This window comes from Paramacrobiotus metropolitanus, unplaced genomic scaffold (genome assembly GCF_019649055.1).
Source record: "Paramacrobiotus metropolitanus isolate TYO unplaced genomic scaffold, Prichtersi_v1.0 Parri_scaffold0000067, whole genome shotgun sequence".
Classification (NCBI taxonomy): domain Eukaryota; kingdom Metazoa; phylum Tardigrada; class Eutardigrada; order Parachela; family Macrobiotidae; genus Paramacrobiotus; species Paramacrobiotus metropolitanus.
The window spans coordinates 654,073-674,595 of NW_026570287.1; the positions used below are offsets into that span (position 1 = coordinate 654,073).

A 20,523-nucleotide genomic window follows, 5' to 3' on the forward strand; every position below is an offset into this window, starting at 1 on the left:
TACACTACATCTAAGAAATCGACGCGTCGGAAGATTGGTATTTGCTATGCAAGTGATGGAAGAATGATTGGCGTATACTTACCTAAAAGCCGAAGCTGACTTTATCTACTACCGCTTACAATTATTTCTTACGGACAAGACACTGAAGTGATAAGGATATTGTTAAAATAAGAAATTTACTTTTATAAAAAAATCCATTAGGGTTATAGAAAACTCCATTACAGTTAATCCATTGCGCATATTGATAAACTTGGGCGATATCTTAAAAGTATCGCCTAAGTTTATTACTGTAATTTAAGTCGTATTTGTTAAAGTCAAAATTAATAATCATTAAGGATAAATTTTACGGATGTTACCACTTAGGGGATGTAGCTCAAATGGTAGAGCGCTCGCTTAGCATGCGAGAGGTACGGGGATCGATACCCCGCATCTCCAAATTTTTTACCGTAAAATATAAGCTCTTTTCATTTCCTGTTTTTTATTTTGAATCAAATAAGATTTGGGTGCTTGACATTACGATTCCAAGTCCTTTTTAAAATCCTACGAAACCGTGTAAATGTAAGTACGAGGTTAAACCTGAAGTCGAGCTACACTATCTGTGACCATCATAAATAAGGTGCTTGCTTGAAAGTAAAGCCGGCTCGGATAAGACAGTACAGGATATAATAAATTTATGTTCTACAGTTTGGTTGGGAATTGTAAAATGCGATGATCTCATTTGGATTTTAGGGCCAAATCATTTCGATTCGATCTCATTTCGATTTTATGCGAACAGCCAGTGTATTGATAAAATGATTACTAATGTTTAAACAGTTTCTCCATGCGGCACGCGTTTGTAATTATTGCTGGTGCCAGTCAACGTTGTTCGTGCCGGACAGCTGGCAGAGATTTGCACGCATGTCCCACATGGCTGCATGATGTCATTAGGAGTTTGGAATGTTTGAAATAGCGACCCAAACAGGCACTGCAACTAGCGAAACGTATGCACGCGTACACGCGCTGTAACAAAATTACATTTATTTTTACGATTATTAATCAATCGAAACATTTATTCATCAAAGCAGGGTCTGCAGAACCACAGTGCAAGCATTTATACGGGTACAAAATAATAAAACACCCTCGTACAACAAACACGAACTCTAAACCTGCTACAATATAAAAGTAATTATTATTAGGATATGACATTGTACCATTACAATTGATTAAAATTTTAAAAACACTTATAAATTTTAAATTATTACTGTTACATGTTTGATTTTCAGCACATTATCTGACCATGAGTTACAACCGCATGATGATACACTCGTATTTATTAACTTATCTCCATCTGAATCCGGCAACAGTAAAACAACGCTTATCTATATTTTTTTTAACGGCAGACTGCTAATTATTAATTAAAGTGCTCGTACTGTAATTGAAGTTAGGTAAACGGTGTATTTGTGAGCGGTGGGCTGGGCTGCACTGCACCGCAGTGACGTATTTTTGCCTCCGGAAGTACGAGTAAACGAGTACGTACATTACAATACGTGGGTTCAAAAGCCCGTGAGCACACATTTCAAATAATTCTCCCTCAGAGTTAACCTGGAAGCTATTTTCGGCTTTCCGCTTTCTTAGTTTTTTAGTGATGCTTAATAGTCTTTGGTGTTGGTGCTGTGCTTTTGAAATGTTGACAGTTTTCATACGGCCAGCTTGCATCGAATTATCGTCGGGTCTCTCGGTCAAAAAGCCTTATCTTATCACTTATGCTTATCCGCAACGGAACAGCATTTCTCCACAGTATTAAAGTCGCTGCATTGTCAGCAGTCGTGCCTGTTCTGCAAGATATCGCCACATTGTTTGGGACCAAGGACTTATTGCTCGCTTTCATTAATTAATGATTGTCTGTTGGTCGGTTGTTTGCTATTGTGGAGATTCACCGTGTCGAGCTGTGCTCTGAGCTTCCAAACTTGATAATTTATTTGTGCAGTCAGTCTACCTGACGTTACAGATGGTTTTATTGCTGGACAGCCATCATGTTCCGTCCAAGTCAAAACGCAGTAGGAAGTCAAGAACTCCCCAGCGATACATCTGCTTTGGAAGGGATTTATCATCCCTTTCCGAAGAACTTTTGTCCCGACGGCGATGCATTTTGGGTAAGAGTTACGACAGTTTCAGATTACGAGCTTTTAGGCGCATTTTATTGTTAATTATTTTTTGCTTATAGGTAATTAATATAAAACTGTAAATGTTAAAAAAGAAAGTGTAAATAGCGTTTAAAATCGCAACATATTTTGAGACAGTACAATCGTTTACTAACTTTTGAAAAAATAAATTTTTTTATGTTTAATAAATATGCGATGATTTTCGCCTATTTGATATAGTCGGCATTTTATAAACATGATTAACTGGTTGATTTTTAATTGGATGACACCCAAAATTTTTTGTTTAAGTACTTTTCTCATGCGGCAGATTGCGGAATTATTTTATGGACGATATGTTTATTTTGCTGATGCTGTGAAAGCTCTTGTTGGTTTGCGTGATACATTCATTTCGTGGGTCAATAAATTATGATTGATGTATTGCCGGCTGAACAGCTAAAAGCCGGCATCATCTGTGCAAGTGGTGATCTTGCTACATCGACATAAAAACACCGAAAACGAGCAGTATTTTTTTAGCCTTGTGCTGATCCGAGCGCTTTTGTTGTAGAACCGATCGGTGACATGGGATACGGAGAATCCCGATTTTACGCGCTGCTTCCAGCAGACCGCATTGGTGTGGATCCCGTGCGGGTTTCTGTGGTTGATGCTGCCGGTGCAAGCGTACAACGTCCTCTCGGCCAAGTACAAAATCAAGCACTGGACCTGGGTCTCCGTCGCTAAAACTGTACGAGAACTACAGTTTAAAAAATATTAGAATAAATACAATTATTGATGTAGATATAATTTCTAATTTGTGCAGTTTATTCTACAGTACAACACATTACAGTTTACAGTTATTTAAGTTAGAATTATTTATACAGTTCCATGATACAGGTCCATGACCATGTGCATTTTGTATCGTTCAGTTGAAAACAATGTACGAGTAAACAATTAAAAATCTGATTGGTTAAAAAATGGCATGTTGTTTTGTTGCAGATATTGACATGTGCGTTGGCCATTCTGAACCTCGTAGATTTCTTTTATATCGCTGATGTTTGGAGGACAAGCTCCGTCAGTTATTTTACTGATGTGGATCTCATGGTTCCGCTCATCAAAACCGCAACATTTGTACGCCGATTTTCAAAACGTTTTCTCTGCTTAAGCAATCATGTTCGATGTGGCGTCTCCTTTTACTTTATTTTTATTTATAGATATTGGCGGCACTTTACATTTTCTTCGACAGAAGGGCCGCGAGACCCTCTTCGGGAATACTCCTAATTTTTTGGCTGCTAATGCTCATTGAAGGAATTATTACCTTCCGGTACGGTATCGTTCAACGGATTAATACGGTACGACACAACATGATGCGATGCATGGCATAGGTATTTCCCGATAAATTTATGGGTGTTAATTGTGGCCTGATTTGTAGGGTTTATCGAGCCCGGTACAACTACAGTTTATCACATTGGTGATATCGTTTCCCATTGTTGTCGTGCAGTTCGTTTTGTCGTGGTTCGCAGAATATTTCTCCGTGCTGCTCGGAGATGGCAAAGTACGAATTACGTAGGTCTCTGATAAGCGATAATTAAAGCTTTTCAGTGGCATTCTTGGCTTTACGTAAACGTAGTAATAGCAATGAACTTGAACTTGAGAAATTTGCAGTTTGCATCTATTGTGCACTGGTTTTGTTTCCAGTTAAATACTGAAAATATTTTGTTTTTTACCCTACTTATTCCTTATTGTTTCTGATAGTTTTATTGAGGTCTTTTGAGTCGAGGGTGAAATGGTAATACGTTTAGAAGGTAATTAGCACATATGAACTGCACTGGTATATGTTAATAGAAACCCTCTCCGGAACCGCTGGCATCGATACCAAGCTGGGTTACATTTTCGTACTTCACAACGTAAGTGTGCAACCGAGTAATTTTGTTTTTTTTCTTGTTAATAATTTTGAGTCTTGGTTTTATCTGACAGGTTGGCATATAAAGGCTGGAAAAAGCCGTTGCTGCAGAGTGATCTATGGGATTTGACCGAGCAGGATCGAACGAAGAAGAACGTCGATAGACTCCACAAGTTCTGGGATAGAGAATTGGAGAAATCAAAAAAGTGAGTTTACTCCAAAATTTGTGATTATAGAGGAGGTTCACAACGCCGCGCTTAAATTTTTTTTAGCCGAAACGATGAAACATATACAGTGGATGCGGAAGTGGTTCCCAAGAAACCTTATTCAGCATCGCTTGGTTGGGCTCTCATCCGCGCATTCTGGGCACCGGCATCATTGGCTGGATTTTATCGAATATTGCAGGACTTATTATTGTTTGTATCACCGCAAGTTTTAAGGTACACAACAGGTTGCTTGTCACCTGTGCTTGAAGTGAGTAGGGTTGATAGCCTAAGTGCTTTTTAGGTTATTGATTGATTTCATTGGAGATGGAAGTGCGGAAGTTTGGAAAGGATATTTCTACGCGGCAATCATGCTAGTCGCTGGCACTGCTCAGTGCTTCTTTGTTAATCACTTCTTCTTTAAAACAAGCCGGGTGGGGCTGCAAATTCGGGGTTCAATCATGGCTGCCGTGTACCGAAAGGTGTGTACCGTGTACAGTACACAATAATTATTTTCATGTCTTTCATTTTTGAATATTATTCAGTAGCTAGTTAACAGACTGATCGGATTAATCCGGAGTTATTGTGATAGGCGTTACTTCCGGTGTAGATTACGATATCGTTGGATTTATTCAGATCATTCACGAATCATTAGATGGAATCGAAGTTTCTAGACATACGACCACAAATATATTTTTTTAATTTTAGATTTGCCACCGTATCTGTTTGTACTTCCGCAGTTTTTTTATTGATTACATGGTAAATGCCGCTATTTCCAGGCTTTGAGGATTACCAGCTCCGCGAAACGTTCTAGCAATCTGGGTGAAATTGTCAATCTTATGTCTGTGGACGCACAGCGTCTAAACGATCTGATGGTATACGTGCACTTGCTTTGGTCGGCGCCATTTTCCATTGGGTTGACGATTTATTTCCTGTATGATGTCGTTGGTTATTCGGTATTTGCCGGGTTGGCAGTGTTACTTATGACGATTCCCAGTAATTACTTCCTGGCTAGCCGCAATAAGCGCATTCAGGTACATTGTGTGGACTGTGGAGACGAGGATCTCTGTGTTTACATTGTATACTTAGCGTGCAATTGCGAGATAAATTGAGTGATTCCTGTATTTTTATGTGTAGTTAGCACAAATGAAGCATAAGGACGCGCGCATCAAGCTTACATCGGAAATTCTAAACGGCATGAAGGTCTTGAAGTTATACGCATGGGAAGAGTCGTTTGAGAAACAAGTGCTGGAACTGAGAGAACTTGAAGTTAGTAGTGACAAATTCAAACAGGGAAACATTTATTTTGATGTGGCCCTGTTACATTCTTACCAGTTACGTTATTTACAGTTAGCATCATCTGTATTTACGAGTAATATTCAACAAATTGTTCATGTACTACATTAGTGTTAAATAAACAGCTATATTAATTTTTTTAATTAGTATCTAAAATTGACGGTAATTTGTTTTCAGCTAAGACAGTTACAAAAAGCCGCGCGATTGGAAGCCATCTCGGCTTTCAACTGGTTTGTAACGCCATTTCTCATGTCTTTTGTCACTTTTGCCACCTTCGTCTTATCGTCATCGGAGAACGTTTTGGATGCCGATAAGGCGTTTGTGGCCCTGTCGCTGCTGAATATCCTTCGATTACCGCTGACAATGTTACCGCATTGTGTTACTTTACTAGTCCAGGTACCCACAGTTGTTTAAATATGTTACGTGGACAGTTAATAGATTAAAATTATTGAACAATTTACTGTTGTTTAGTCGCGGGTGTCTTTGAAACGCTTAACGAAATTTTTGTGCAACGATGAACTCAATCCTAATAACGTGCGCTCACTACCGGCATCCGACATCAAGCATGCACTGCGCATCCAGAATGGTACATTTTCATGGGGACAAGAAGAGCCCGTTTGTCTCAAAGATATCAATTTGGACGTTGCGCATGGAGAATTATTGGCCGTTGTTGGACAAGTGGGTTCCGGAAAGTCCTCTGTTGTTGCGGCAATGTTGGGGTTGATGGAGAAATTGTCCGGTGATGTGGCTGTTAAAGGAACCGTGGCATATGTTCCGCAGGTATAAAAACTATTGGTATTGTTGTAGACCGTGCGTTAACTTGGTTTTTAAATCTCTCTTTTTGTTGTAGCAAGCTTGGATCCAGAACTTAACGCTAAAAGAAAACATTTTGTTCGGTAAACCATTGGATGAAGAGCGGTATCAAAAAGTGTTGGATGCGTGTGCATTGCGCACCGATTTGGAATTGTTGGCTGCTGGAGATCAGACTGAAATTGGAGAAAAAGGAACAAATTTAAGCGGTGGACAACGGCAGCGTGTCAGCTTGGCGCGAGCAGTGTATAGCGATTCGGATGTAAGTTGTAACTTTAACATGTTTTGTGTGTGGGACACGTTCAATTTGTGCGTGTAAACGTTTCAGGTATATTTTTTGGACGATCCTTTAAGTGCTGTTGATGCTCATGTGTAAGTGTGTCGTGCCTTTCCTGAGTTTTCTCGGAAATTACCATGGTAATGTTTTAGCGGAAAGCACATATTTGAGCATGTCATTGGACCGAATGGAATGCTGAACAACAAAACACGCATCCTGGTGACGCATGGTGTCGGTTACCTCCCTCAAGTGGATCGCATCGTGGTGCTGGGTAATAAGCACATCTCGGAAGTGGGCACATACGACCAGCTGCTGCAGAACAATGGAGTCTTTGCGGAATTCCTGCGCACGTACTACTTGGACGAACTGGAAGCCGTGGAAAAAAACGACCCAGATGCCGTCAGCAAGAAAGAGGAAATACTTACGGAAATATCCCATGTGGGCGGTCTGCAAGTGCCGCCGTACGAGCGACAGCGGAGTAGTTCATCCTTATCCACCGTCTCGTCCATGCGAACAGAACGAACGTCTTCCATGCGCGCTGAACGAAAAGTCCGCGAGGTGTTCCGTCGCGCATCGCGGGTGTCGCTGACCAATAAGAAGCAGGAGAACGGAACTGTTTTACCCGAGCAGAAAGCCAAATTGTTGGAAGAAGATGATGAGGACGAGGGTAAAGGGAAATTGGTGGAGTCGGAGACGGCGGAGTTTGGGCAGGTGAAGATGAAAGTGTTCCATACGTATTTCAAGAATGCGACGTATTTGGCGGCCTTTGGTATGGTGGGATCGTATACGCTGTTTAATGCGTTCAACGTCAGTGGAAGTTTCTGGTTGACGGAATGGACCAAGGACGCCAATTATACCGATAGGAGAGGCGATCCCGGATGGCGGGATTATCGGTTGGGCGTCTACTTTACCTTTGGATTCTTACAATGTAAATGTTTTGTACATTTTCAATATTATTAATCATTATCATTTGCTTGAATGCATAATTTGGAAGTGCAACTTTTTTACAGCAATATTTATCCTGTGCTCGTACCTGATCCTGGCGTATGGACAGATTATGGCCAGCAGAAATTTGCATAGAGGGATGTTGATGCGGATCATGCGGGCGCCCATGTCTTTTTTTGATACGACACCATTGGGCCGTATTGTTAACCGATTTTCGAAGGATGTGGAGATTGTGGATAGTATGATCCCGCTGAACATGGAAGGTGTCATCTACTGCTTCTTGAGTGTGGTGTTCACGTTAGTAGTGGTACGTGTCATACTCTTGAACTGAGTCGTTGAATGCAGATTTGAAATATTATGTAAATACTTGAATATTTTGTTGTATGACAGATTTCCATCAGTACCCCAATATTCAGTCCGGTAATAATTCCGCTGGCGATTTTTTACTTCTTGGTCCAGGTATGATTACTCGTTCAAAAAATGCCTTCTGTTAGTGAAATTAAAATAGATATTGATCGTGTTTTCACTATGGTAGTTTTTTTGTAGCGGTTTTATATTGCATCGAATCGACAACTGAAACGGTTGGAAGCCATTTCCCGGTCACCGATATATTCGCACTTCCAGGAATCTGTCCAAGGGTCCAGTGTGATTTTGGCCGCTCGGCAGGGCGAACGTTTTATTGTGGAAAATGAGCGTCGAGTGGATGCTAATAATATGTCATTTTTCTTGAACATTCTTTCGCAACGGTAAGATGTCGATGTCATATCTTACATTCAGTGTTCCCGTTATCGGCTCTGGGTTATAGCTTTTTGTGTGAATTGACCTAAACCGTTTTGCAGATGGGTTGCCATACGAATGGATTGTGTGGGAAATTTAATAACGTTCTTTGCCGCTGTGTTTGCTGTTTTATCAAAAAGCCTAGATATGGGTGCAGATCCCGAAAATATCGGCTTGTCCATCAGTTATTCCCTTAGTGTGACGCAGGTGATGAATTGGATGGTGCGAAATATTAGTGATTTGGAGAGTAATGTTGTTTCGGTGGAACGAATCAAAGAATACAGCGAAATTCCCAACGAGGTATCAATTAATGCTTAACGACGTATCTTTTGTCTCCTTGGTTAAAATTCTACACTCTGTCACGCATAATAACAAAAGCCATTCGCTATCACACTGGTTAAAACTGGTTGTAAAATTTAAAATCTTTGTCAACTATTACAAATACAGGGCTTCATATGGGTGACTGAGGTCATGAGTGAGGTGATTCATGGTTTTAGGCTTCATGGGTGATTGATGGTAAACGTCCTCCTAAAGACTGGCCACCCGCGGGCCGGGTGCGCTTCGAGAATTATCAGACCCGCTATCGACCGGAATTGGATTTGGTGCTGCGTGGTGTGGATTGTGATATTCAGCCGGGCGAGAAAATTGGCATTGTCGGTCGGACAGGAGCCGGAAAGAGTTCACTGACGTTAGCTTTGTTCCGGATTATTGAAGCAGCTGGAGGACAGATTGAAATTGATGCGCAGAATATCGGTGACATGGGGCTGCACGATGTTCGGTCCAGGATAACCATCCTGCCACAGGTACTAAATACAAATAGTTTTTTTTTATTTTAATATGTGTTATGTAGACTTGCTTGTGATGCTGAAATTTGGGTTTGATACATTTTTGACAATCCATACCTAATTGTTTGTGTTCTGAAACGTAGGAGCCTGTTTTGTTCAGCGGATCTTTGCGGTTAAATTTGGATCCATTCGATAAGCATAACGACGAAGAAATATGGTCGGCATTGGAACATTCGCATTTGAAGACTTTTGTGAGCGCTTTACCAGACGGATTAACGCATCTCGTAGCGGAAGGTGGAGAAAATCTTAGCGTGGGCCAGCGACAACTGATTTGTCTTGCCAGAGCACTTCTGAGAAAAACCAAGATTCTTGTCTTGGACGAAGCCACGGCCGGTAATTTTGTGCAGCACCAAGTAATTTCTTTTGATAGGTGAATCATGTTGTATTGTTTTCTCTTCAGCTATTGATTTGGAAACTGATGCATTGATTCAAGAAACCATTCGAGATAAATTTTCGGATTGTACGATATTAACAATTGCTCACAGGATAAACACAATTATGGACAGCACCCGGTAAGTAAACTTTGTTGCATTGAACTGCCAAACGATAAATTCGTGTAACTGAATGTCTGAATCATGCTTGATTGTTTTTGCTTTAAGTGTCAGTTTTCCATGATATTGCTTTACAGAGTGATGGTATTAGACCAAGGCCGAGTAAAGGAGTTTGCATCCCCCGATGATTTGCTAGCTGACCCCAAGAGTATATTTTACAGTTTAGCGAAAAGTGCCGGTCTGGCCGCATGAAAAGAGATTACGGTTGACGCATTTTCCCGTATAATGCTTTGATTTTTTTAGCCTCGTGCGTAACACAGTATTGTATTGTATTTATTATTGACTGTTTTATTTGTTACTTAAACCGCCCCTCCTTTCCGTTCTCTCAGTTGTGACCTTTGTAATCAAAGTGCCTGGATTACTGTGGTTTTCGATAGGCTGTGATTTGGTTATGTTACTGTTACTGGTGATTGACCCGGACCTGCTGTAAACTGTTCTGCTGTGGTATTTTACCGGATGTGCTTTACGTGGCTGTTGTTTCCTGTGATGGAAAATTTAACTGCCTTTTTGAGACTGGTTTGCAAAAGGATCGCCACGATCCTGTGTGGATACCAGTAGTAAACGGAATAATAAAAATGCAGATGGTTTTTCCGTAACATCATTAAACTCTGTAGTTTACGGTAAACTTACTACTTTACGGTAAACTTACTGTAAACTCTCTAAACACAGTTTACGTTTGCAACTTGGTAAACTGTATTTTTGTAAGCGATCGTCTTGGATGATGTTCTGTGCACCGCGTTGCTTTTCACTTACGGCATATCATTTCGCAGTTTTGCAAAATACCATTAATATGGCCGGTGTCACATTTAATATAAAATTATAGGAATTGAACGTTTTGATACATCGGACGCGGTGCATCTGTTAATCGTCTGTCAACGTTTTTAACATTTACAGTAATTGCAAAAACATCTGAAAGTAGTGAACTACGACAAGGTGCAACAATGAAACCAGGCACTCTGTAAATTATTTACCATCGACCATTTAAACTAACGGCTAGAAAGATGTCAATAAATATGTGGATAACTTAAACTAACTTTACGTAAAAAGAATCACAGCAAAAAAATTTGGTTACAACGGCACTTCACGTCACACCAGGTTTGCCGTTTTAGCTAAACTGTAAAAAATACTGTTACGATCCGCAAGAAGTACTTGGGGAGGCGCGAATTCTTTGACACGACCTTGGTCCAGCACCATGATCCTAATATAATAAAATTAATTATGGAAACACCGATCAGGAATTTGTAATTTGAATGTTGGTTGTCTCTACCTTGTGCTATCCATAATGGTGTTTATCCGGTGCGCAATGGTGAGGATTGTGCAGTCAGCGAATTTTTCGGCGATTGTTTGCTACAAGCACAATGTTTATTTGGCGCACTAGAATTTGTCAGATGTTATTCTTGTCCGGAGTAGTTTTTAGTGCCGATACGAAAAAATATACAAAAATGAACCTTAACTCGGAATGTTACCTGAATTAAAGCATCAGTTTCTAAATCGACCGCCGCGGTTGCTTCGTCCAGAATGAGAATTTTGGTTTTTCGTAGCAAAGCCCGAGCCAGGCATATCAGTTGTCGCTGACCAATACTGCAAAGGCATACCATGATACCAGAAAAAAGTTATTGATAATGCATTAAAAATTCGAAACAACAACTGACCTGTAGTTTTCGCCTCCATCCGCAACGATATGGTTCAAACCCTGCGGCAGGGAGCTAACAAAGCGTTTCAAATGAGAATTTTCCAATGCAAGCCAGACGTCTTCGTCGCTAAATTTGTTGAAGGGATCCAAGTTGATTCGCAATGTACCACTGAACAGGACCGGTTCCTAAACGTGAGCATTCAAACACCAGTATGCGTTACTGTCCTCCTTTAACCACACATTTTTGTGGTTATGCTTGTGGGACACAATGTGGTCCTGCTTAATACCTGTGGAAGAATGGTTATTCGGGAGCGAACATCGTGCAAACCCACGCTGGCGATGTCCAAGTTGTCAATGCTGATATGCCCATCCGCAGCTTCGATCAGTCGAAATAAAGCCAAGGTCAAGGAACTTTTACCCGCTCCCGTGCGACCAACTATTCCAATCTGCGCAAAAAAAACTTACTAAATTGTACTGCTTCCAAATTAACTAAATTCTTGGACAAACTTTAAGTGTTGTTAGCTAAAAGAGCTAAACCAACGTTATCAACACTGCGGTAGCGCTTTTACATTAGGTTGACAGCGCGGTGACCTTTTCCGTAATCGTTCCAGAACAAGATAAGCCTAATCTAGCACTTAATGAGAACTGTGGTGACTTCTCCCCTTACGGAGAAACCGTAGTGACCTTTGCCGTAATTACGGTAACGTCGCATAACAGGCAAACCAAATCCCGTCAATTAAGGTGGATCCAGTAGCCTTGTACGTACCTTTTCCCCAGAACTGACCGTCGCATTGACGCCCTTTAAAACCAGATCCAGTCCCGGTCGATAGCGTGTCTTGTAATCAACAAACTGAACTTGTCCGGCGGTCGGCCAGTCTTTATCGGGCCGGTTACTTGGGATGATCCATTCCGCCTGCAGATTAAGTATAATAGACTTACATATTGCAGTGATTATTGTAACCCTGCGCCATACTTCGCTGTCAACTTCGGAATATTCCTTCAGCCGTTCCACCGATACCACGTTGCTCTCCAGGTCACTGGTCATCCGTACGAACCAGTTCAGCACTTGGTTGATGGCTAACGAGTAGCTGATGGACAGACCAATCTGTTCAGCGGTCATGTTCAGAATACCAGGATTGTCACGCCCAATAACAGCAAACAGTGCTGCACCGAAGCTGACACATACGCCCACAATTTCCAGCCGTACAGCAATCCATCTTTGGAACAAAGGTCATGAACTCTTGCCCGCAAGGTGTATAAAAATAATGCTTACCTTTGCGATACAATGTTCGGGTAGTAAGAGCCATTGTTGCCGTCGACGAGCCTTTCGTTTTCCAAAACAAACCGATCAATGTGTTTCGTGGCAATGATCACGCTCGTTCCGCTAATAGACTCCTGGAAGTGGGAGTAAATGGGAGAACGAGATGTTGATTCAAGGCGTTTCAGCTGCCGACTGGTGGATATATAAAATCGCTAAAAGAAGAAAAGTGACATTTTTTCAAGATAATATATTATCGAGCCGTTCAATAAGCAAGACCGTCCAAAGATCCATTACGTTACCTGCATAAAGAAGTAAAATATTCCCAGAGGCACGATAAGAACCACAAACAATGGCGTGTTGACGCAGATCTACAGTATCAATCACAAAACAATTACGTACACCGGCTTTGAAACAGTCGATTTATAAATAATTTTGAATGATCACATAACGGTCGAATAAACTATAAGATTATATAACTTACCACCACGACCGTAGATAGTACAGTAAATGCGCAATACATCCAAACATCTAGTGTGGCAGGAATGACCGTATCCCTAATGTCAACAAAACCAAAAACATAAGTACAACGAATCTTGTAAGATTGTATGCGTTCGGTTGGTGACGTACACGGTGTCCACATCTTTGCTAAACCGGTTGACAATCCGACCAAGCGGTGTCGTATCGAAGAATGCCATTGGTGCGCGCATGATCCTCTTCAGCATTCCGTGATGCAGTAGCCGGCTAGCTCGAATCCGCCCCACAGCCAAGGTTAGCGCGGCCATTACCACGAACACGGCTGGAAATTGCAGTTTGTATACTCGCCAATATAAACTGAGATTTGTATGCTGAACGTGACACACCTTGTAAACCACCAAAGGACGCATAGACACCTAAACGATAATCCCGTTGTGCGATCCACAGTTCGCTGGAATTGCGCAGAGTTTTGTTGGCTGCATCTCGTGACCAGCTGCCCAACCAAAAGTTGGTGCCCATGCTCATGGCGTACGATATCCCGTAAAATATGGCAACCGCGATGACAATCGGGAAGGACATTTGCCGCATGAACATAAAATACACGCTCCACTTCACGGAGCCGACTTCGCTTTTCTCCGTATCCACCAGTTTGCCTCGTTCTGTATCGGATAAAATCGGCTTTTTTTCCTTGACTTTTTCTTCTGCTGCCTGCAATAAAAGTATAAATGACGTGCTTGCAAAGACATTTATTATTTTCATTCACACTGTTTTCCGTCTGCAAAAATTTAAAAAATAATTCTGAATTCGTCATCTATTTCATTTTATCAGAGATTGTTTGTTATTTTGAACTCAAATTAAACTGGCAGCCTCTTATGCTGACCTTTGGAGCCTTCGATTCTCGCCTGGAATCCCGTCGGAAAACGTCCTTGATTTTCTTGGCTGACGTCACAGAGGTCTGGCTGATAATCGACATTGATCGTCCCCGACTGTCTTTTTCACCAGTCGGCACCACTACAGATACGCGCCGAATCGGTTCCACATCTGCCACTTCTTGCAGTATCTGATCCTTCAGCTTGGCTGCTTCCGGATCCTCCTGTGCATCGTCGTCGCCCCGTTCCTCCATTAAATATGTCCGCAAAAACTGAGAGAAGGCCCCCTTCGTGGTCAAGAGCTCCTGGTATGTCCCCACTTCCCGGATGGCTCCATTGTCCAAAACGACAATCAGATCCACCTGCGGCAGGTAACTGATGCCGTGGGTCACCAAAACTCGTGTCTTCCCCGTCAGCATGCCGTTTGGACCGATAACGTGCTCGAAAATGTGCTTCCCTCTAAATAAAGTTTTTAGTAAATTCCATTTGCCAATAAGCAAAAATAAACAAAAAAACTTATCTACTTATGCAATAAAACAATTCAAGTACTCGTACAACAGTGACAACTAATAGTTTTACTTTTTGTGTACTGTACTTACACGTGAGCATCAACCGCACTTAGCGGATCGTCCAAAATGTAAACCTACAAATTTCACAATAATTCTCATAAGCACTATAAAATTACCAAAAAAAGTAATTTAAAGTTTGTCGCTTAAAACGAGCTAACCTACATCCGCATTACTGTACACAGCCCGCGCCAGGCTAACACGCTGTCGTTGTCCTCCGCTGAGATTCGTTCCGCGTTCACCAATCTCCGTCTTGTCGCCGGCGGCCAACATGGCCAAATCCGTGCGCAGCGAACACACATCCAACGTCTTCTCATACCGCTCCCGTTCCATATCTTTGCCAAAAAGAATATTGTCTTCCAGCGTTAAATTCTGAATCCAGGCTTGCTGTGGAACGTACGCCACATTGCCTTTAACGGCCACACTGCCGTTGAGCTTTTCCATGAGGCCCAACATGGCGGAACACATCGAGGATTTGCCAGACCCGACTTGACCCACCACCGCCACCAACTGGCCGTCTTTGATGGCCAGATCAATTTTTGAGAGGCATACCGGGTCGTCTTTGCCCCACGCAAATGATGCGTCGGAGATAATAACTGACGATGGACTGGATGGAGGCAAATCTTGCACATTGTTAGGGTCAATCTCTTCGTTGCGGAGGAAGTTGGCTAATCGCTTAATGGAAATGCTAACCTATAGAACGAATAAAGTAACTTTCGATGTACATAGCTGTGAATTGCGCCTTTACTATTATTATCCTGTAGTGTTATTAAAAAGGTCTTGTGATACAGGACTGTCTAAAAGTGCTAAAATTACAGGTGCCAAATCTGCATCATTGTTTCAATGTGTTTAGTGATACTTGGGAAATTTATTCCGCCTACCCTTCCATATCGCATTAGAATCAGTGTCACTGTTTTCGCTAACAGACCATATATGTCGGTCAAGTTAAGATAACACTAGCTGTTATCTGCATACAACAACAAAGCTATTTTAGTGGGAAGAATGGTCGCAAATACCCTGTAACCATTTATACGCCATTTCCATTAAGGGCATTATGTTGTTGCTTAACTGCAGCAATAATGTTATCGAAGATTGTGCTTACCTGGACAGCCATCGTAATTGTGGTGGGCAGTAGCGTCAATGGCAGGCGTAGGATATTCAAAAGCGCCAGAGCAACAAACACACGCTCCGCCGTCAAAACATTATTTTCAGGATCAGTGGTGACGTATGTCGCGAAGGTCGCCAGTGCGACCAGGAACGGCGACATCATCCATGTGAAATAGGATACTGCCCCGAGAAAGGCTGCTTTCCTAAGCGTCGTTAGCTGCAAAGATGTCATACTGCAGGCAATCCCTTCGGTATATTACTGAGTTTTGCGATTGCATAACTAATTACCTCACGTTCCCGCACTTCCGTAACCTGACCCTGGAAAGATTCTTCCCAGGCATATAGTTTCAACACCTTCATTCCGTTGAGAATTTCAGTCATGATCTTAATGCGACCGTCTTTTTCTTTCATTTGTGATATCTGCAGTAAATAAGTCTTACTGGTCACCATGTCTGCAGGAAAAAGCATAATATATGCACTCACTTGCAACGCTCGCACTTTGCCGACAATAAACGCATTCAATGGCACCAATGCCACCATAGTACCCAAACCGGCTAAAACCGCGATACCCAGGATCTGGTACAAAAAGAAGATTGCCAATCCCATCTGCAGTGGACCCGACCATAAGACATGGATGTATGCTAGAAAATCCATGAAGCGCTGCGCATCCACGGACATCAGATTGACAATCTCGCCGATATTGCTTGTGCGCTTGGCTTCACTAGTGATACGCAAGGCTTTTCGGTATACTTCCGCCACAACACTCCCTCGCACGTGCATACCAAGGCGCAAAGTGATATGCAGGTAGTAATTGAGAAGGATCGTCTGGGCTGCGGCGCCCAACAGCATGATCGTGGCGTATAAGTAGCCTTTCCATGCGGCTTGTGTTGGATCGTCAACAAATCCAATCAGCAGCCTGCAAATGACACAAAACATTGACATACTTATATGCCACCGACGTATTACTGTACCCTAACCCTGCACTTGAAGGAAATTTGTACGCTATGAGCGGCACGGTGCTGTATAGCCGGATAAACATTCAACCAATTCACGTTTGAACACGCACTAGCTGCAAGCCGCGTATGTGAATGATGAATGCGCTCGTACAAGTGTGTGTGGCTGCACTGTACAAATTTCCTTCAAGTGCAGGGTTAGGGTACAGTAACTCCAAGATGAAACAGTCGTCCTAATATGAGCATAGAACACCAAAGACTAATGGAAACTTTTCGACGTACTGGAGAATTTGAGGGCTGATGAATATGCAAAGGTCACTGAGAATTCTTAGTAATCCACTGGATGTCAGGCCCCACCAGTACGTTCTCCAAAGAGCCTTCGTCAGGGATGGCTCGTATATACTTTTATCCTTTCGACCAGGACTATCTTCCAAAAGTGCGCCAGAGTTTGCACGCTGAGCTAATGATCTGAATCACAAAATGTGCGGATGTTTCACGTGGTTTCAGGGTTTCGGTCTAGATGATGTAAAAAACAAATGCGCATTTTACCTGGCCCTGCGCTCGGTCTCGATGCGCCAGTTTCTTTCCAGATTTTCTACGTTTATTTCGGTTCGATCCCAAGGCAGTACATCCCATAAATCGGCTAACTGTAATGGTCGTCTCCAACCCAGAATAGCCATCCTAAAAATTTAAAACAACATCAACTGTTGTATATACCGTATACATATTTATATATTCTGTATATTCCGTATATACTTGTAGCTTACAATTATTAGATTTCGCGATTAATTTATTTTATCTACATTTAAACTACGTACTGTGAAGGATATCTGTGAAATGTTAAAAATATTTTTTAAAGAAACCAGGTTTGTGTAAAGCAAATTATAATTAAATAATAATATCACCGAAGAAGCGGATTCTAGATGCAGTAAGATTGTTTTCACCGTTTTTTTTTACTTACGGGTTGAACCACCAAAACGTTAGCTGGCTGAGAAACGATGCATGTTTCTCCGGACAGGGATTCTACGAGTTCAACAAAATGTATCCAAGTGACATTGCCGTAATAATCGTGACAAGCGTATTTGCGTAACATGTATGGAGATATCAATAGTGACCTTATCGTTATTTTCCGTCTCTTTGAATCGTTCTCCAAAGCAGGATAAGATAAACTGAATTACAACCAGTGGCATGTAGATCACTTGGGTAGCAAAGTGGACTTGGTCGTTTCCGAAACCCTGCAATACAGTTATCAAATGCAAACAAACAATTTAGCAGGTTATTCTCTGACTGGTGAGCAATGGTAAGGCTTCCTGGTAAAGAATTCTCGGTTGTTACCCTTACCGCCGTGTTTGCCTTGTTAATTATGTTGCGGAACGCCAGTATTGCTGCTACCGACAGGAAAAACCAGAAGAAGAACAAAATACCGGATGTCGATCGAGCGCGCCGCTTATCCATATAAATGCATCCAGCTGCCACAAGCTGTACAACATAAAGAATTTCGTTAGATTAATTGTATGCACAACAATGGTTCATTACTGCTGCTTCCTTCATATATTATGTAGTTGGTGCATTACAAAATTACCAGAGTTGCAACTCGAACAATTTGGGCGATGAATTCAGCAGATGGAACACTATTGATTCCATACAAACTCCACTGCGCCACAACATCAAATGCATCCACGAGGCACAAAATAATTAGCAGAAAACAAATGGCCTAAAACATATAAGGTTCAACACTTTAGTCACCGGCATAAATAAGCTGCGGTATTTCACAAAAACGGTACCTTATTATCCCATTACGCACAGCTGCGCGATTTATGTATATACAGTAATTAATACGCGTATGTACAAACGTAGAAGTATGCGAGCTATTTGAAGTTTTAGTTTTTTAGGAATATGTACAGATATATAGCAATTTTTTACGGCCCAGCACGCATCGGGTTTTCAACTGTTTACCAATTTGTGCATATCGTAATTATTGTATTCAAATCGCTTGATTTTTGCGTACCAATTTGGCCAAGGATTGCCATGTCCATCGGTCAATGCGATACTGTATGGACAAAACGTAGTATCCTTGCAGCGGCAGCAGCAGCCACAAGAACAGACACGGCCCCCACACCAATACGGTGGAATGGAAACATTCCGTGAAGTCCGGATCTGTCGTGTACCATGTCGTACGCAAATCCCAGAATCTATCCCGGCAGAGGGTTTCCGGAAATGGATGATAGGTCATATTGTCCATCTCGTTAGCGCTCATCTTCACTTAATGGGAAAACGCACAACAAAACAGTAACCCTTCCTGCTGAGAGCGCTAACCAATACCGGCACTTATGTCAGACAGTGGGGCATGTTTAGAGCACATCCATCATCTTTCGACGACAAAGTATTCAGTGCGCTTCTGACAAGCAAGAATAAAATTAATATGCCGTACGTTCTGGGTGGATTAGTTCCACCGGTTAACTGAGTACGGATGATTTATTACAAAAAAAGAACAGCGGTTGCCGCAAGGGAAACTATGCGAAAATTGCTTCGAGTGGGTAAAAACTGTACAGAAAATTGTATTTGTCGAATTGCGACAAACCACACAATTACTTACAGTAGCATTTACTTTCGTGAATACTTGTACACACATGCGCAATTTTCTCAGTTTGCTACTTCGCTTTTGAGTATAAAGGACGTACATACCTCGCTCATGTTGTACTTGTGGTTTATCACAAAATTATTCAGTATTGCGATGTATTCGATTTTGCGGGCTCGTGGATTGTACTCGTATTGTACAACGCGTCGGTATTGCACTGAAAAGAAAATTGCAAGTGATTAATAAATTCATACTGAATACCTGGAGGTGCGCAAACAGAATAGACATACGCATTCGTACATCGGGTCAACATTAAATTCACTGACAAATTTTTGTCTACTCACTGTACATCCCTTAATCTCAGAAACTAGAATAATTCACACTGATTGTAGGCTTTTATTCTAAAGATATTGGACTTCAGACTTGACATTTCTGGTTTGGTTACGATAAAGAACAAATGTATGCACTATTCAGTACTGCGTGCGCATTGATCAATACTCGTAGGTTCAGTAGTGCTTCTCGATTTTCTTGGGTCCTGCTGAAAGTGCTGAGTAATAGCGCAGACGTCTGCAGTCAACACTGGAAACTGTGTTTATGAATAAACCGGAACCGTGTTGCATTGCAGTAGCGTAAAACGTAGTGTCATTTACCAGTATTCCCATGATGCAGGTGAGCGCGGTATGAATGCGCTCATCGATAGCATTATAGTTTAATACAATATTGCGCTCGTACGATATTATTTAATACGCGACCATATATTATAATATTATGCCGGTATTTCATGCAAAACCCGCACATGCATAACGTTTAAGACGTAAAAATTAATATTACACTAGAAACATTTACCAGTTATAGCTTGTTAATACTGACCGCCAATATCATTGTATTTCAGCGTGCTCACGAACCAGTTATTTGTTTTAAGCTATTCAGCAATGCATGATATCCGCTTATGTGAATCTATTTTGTTTTGTGATCGTCTGAAAGCCAGTGTTAACAGAATCTGTTTATTCTGCAGTATACTGAATAAATTATGGCCATATTATATAGTGCGATACCTTCCTTTGAATATGCGCATATCTTATAATATTGTACATACTTATAGTACATACTTATTGTCGCCATAATATATAGTCACTGCAGTTATTCAAAATGTTTTAAGCAGATTCATGTTTGTTTTCAGGTAATACCAACTACATGGTAAAATACTGAACTTTGGTCTTAAACAAAGAATGGTGTGTATGCCACGAAAATTACATCTGAGATTTAGTTTTCACAAAAGAGTAACGGTAGCAGAGGCGTTTTATAATACGCCCATTTCTCCTTTGAGAGGAAGAAATTGCGGAGCACCAATTAAATCCAAC

General features: G+C 41.4%; 2 protein-coding genes and 1 non-coding gene across 4 annotated transcripts; 2 read left to right on the top strand and 1 right to left on the bottom strand.

Moving 5' to 3' along the window:
* Window positions 1–362: 362 nt before the first annotated feature.
* On the top strand, window positions 363–435 carry Trnaa-agc (transfer RNA alanine (anticodon AGC)). The gene has a single exon. It is a non-coding gene; the product is annotated as a tRNA-Ala (tRNA).
* Window positions 436–1,546: 1,111 nt separating this feature from the next.
* On the top strand, window positions 1,547–10,306 carry LOC129594358 (multidrug resistance-associated protein 1-like). The gene is made up of 24 exons (XM_055491019.1): window positions 1,547–2,132; window positions 2,686–2,862; window positions 3,114–3,245; window positions 3,329–3,466; window positions 3,547–3,669; window positions 3,960–4,021; window positions 4,092–4,223; window positions 4,290–4,457; window positions 4,525–4,702; window positions 5,000–5,254; window positions 5,358–5,489; window positions 5,694–5,912; window positions 5,988–6,296; window positions 6,367–6,588; window positions 6,655–6,698; window positions 6,756–7,531; window positions 7,614–7,855; window positions 7,939–8,007; window positions 8,095–8,294; window positions 8,388–8,625; window positions 8,823–9,128; window positions 9,254–9,503; window positions 9,571–9,682; window positions 9,799–10,306. Exons 1-24 carry the CDS (start codon window positions 2,013–2,015, stop codon window positions 9,911–9,913), a joined length of 4,719 nt encoding a protein of 1,572 aa, XP_055346994.1. The 5' UTR covers window positions 1,547–2,012; the 3' UTR covers window positions 9,914–10,306.
* Window positions 10,307–10,554: 248 nt separating this feature from the next.
* LOC129594359 (ATP-binding cassette sub-family C member 3-like) lies at window positions 10,555–19,641 on the bottom strand. Of its 2 annotated transcripts, XM_055491020.1 has the most exons (27): window positions 19,507–19,641; window positions 19,270–19,379; window positions 18,593–18,982; window positions 18,167–18,298; window positions 17,926–18,063; window positions 17,700–17,819; window positions 17,546–17,607; window positions 17,134–17,265; window positions 16,867–17,052; window positions 16,115–16,547; window positions 15,920–16,051; window positions 15,627–15,848; window positions 14,690–15,217; window positions 14,558–14,601; window positions 13,970–14,417; window positions 13,476–13,797; window positions 13,243–13,411; window positions 13,097–13,169; window positions 12,915–12,983; window positions 12,628–12,827; window positions 12,328–12,571; window positions 12,121–12,267; window positions 11,642–11,800; window positions 11,374–11,540; window positions 11,188–11,302; window positions 10,989–11,068; window positions 10,555–10,919 (listed from the first exon to the last, which is right to left on the bottom strand). In XM_055491020.1, exons 3-27 carry the CDS (start codon window positions 18,839–18,841, stop codon window positions 10,808–10,810), a joined length of 4,683 nt encoding a protein of 1,560 aa, XP_055346995.1. In that variant the 5' UTR covers window positions 18,842–18,982; window positions 19,270–19,379; window positions 19,507–19,641; the 3' UTR covers window positions 10,555–10,807. The 2 variants fall into 2 exon arrangements, with proteins under 2 accessions (XP_055346995.1, XP_055346996.1); XM_055491021.1 differs by lacking the exons at window positions 19,270–19,379; window positions 19,507–19,641 and adding an exon at window positions 19,181–19,197.
* Between the last annotated feature and the right edge of the window lie 882 nt (window positions 19,642–20,523).

Coding starts and splice junctions, on each gene's coding strand:
- LOC129594358 (XM_055491019.1), top strand. CDS start 2,013: ATGTTCCGTCCAAGTCAAAACGCAGTAGGAAGTCAAGAACTCCCCAGC. Junction 6,699..6,755: donor AGTGCTGTTGATGCTCATGT/GTAAGTGTGTCG, acceptor GTAATGTTTTAG/CGGAAAGCACATATTTGAGC. Junction 7,856..7,938: donor TGGTGTTCACGTTAGTAGTG/GTACGTGTCATA, acceptor GTTGTATGACAG/ATTTCCATCAGTACCCCAAT.
- LOC129594359 (XM_055491020.1), bottom strand. CDS start 18,841: ATGAGCGCTAACGAGATGGACAATATGACCTATCATCCATTTCCGGAA. Junction 17,266..17,545: donor ACGTTTTGGTGGTTCAACCC/GTAAGTAAAAAA, acceptor TTAAATTTTTAG/GATGGCTATTCTGGGTTGGA. Junction 15,849..15,919: donor CGGAAGTGCGGGAACGTGAG/GTAATTAGTTAT, acceptor ACATCTTTGCAG/CTAACGACGCTTAGGAAAGC.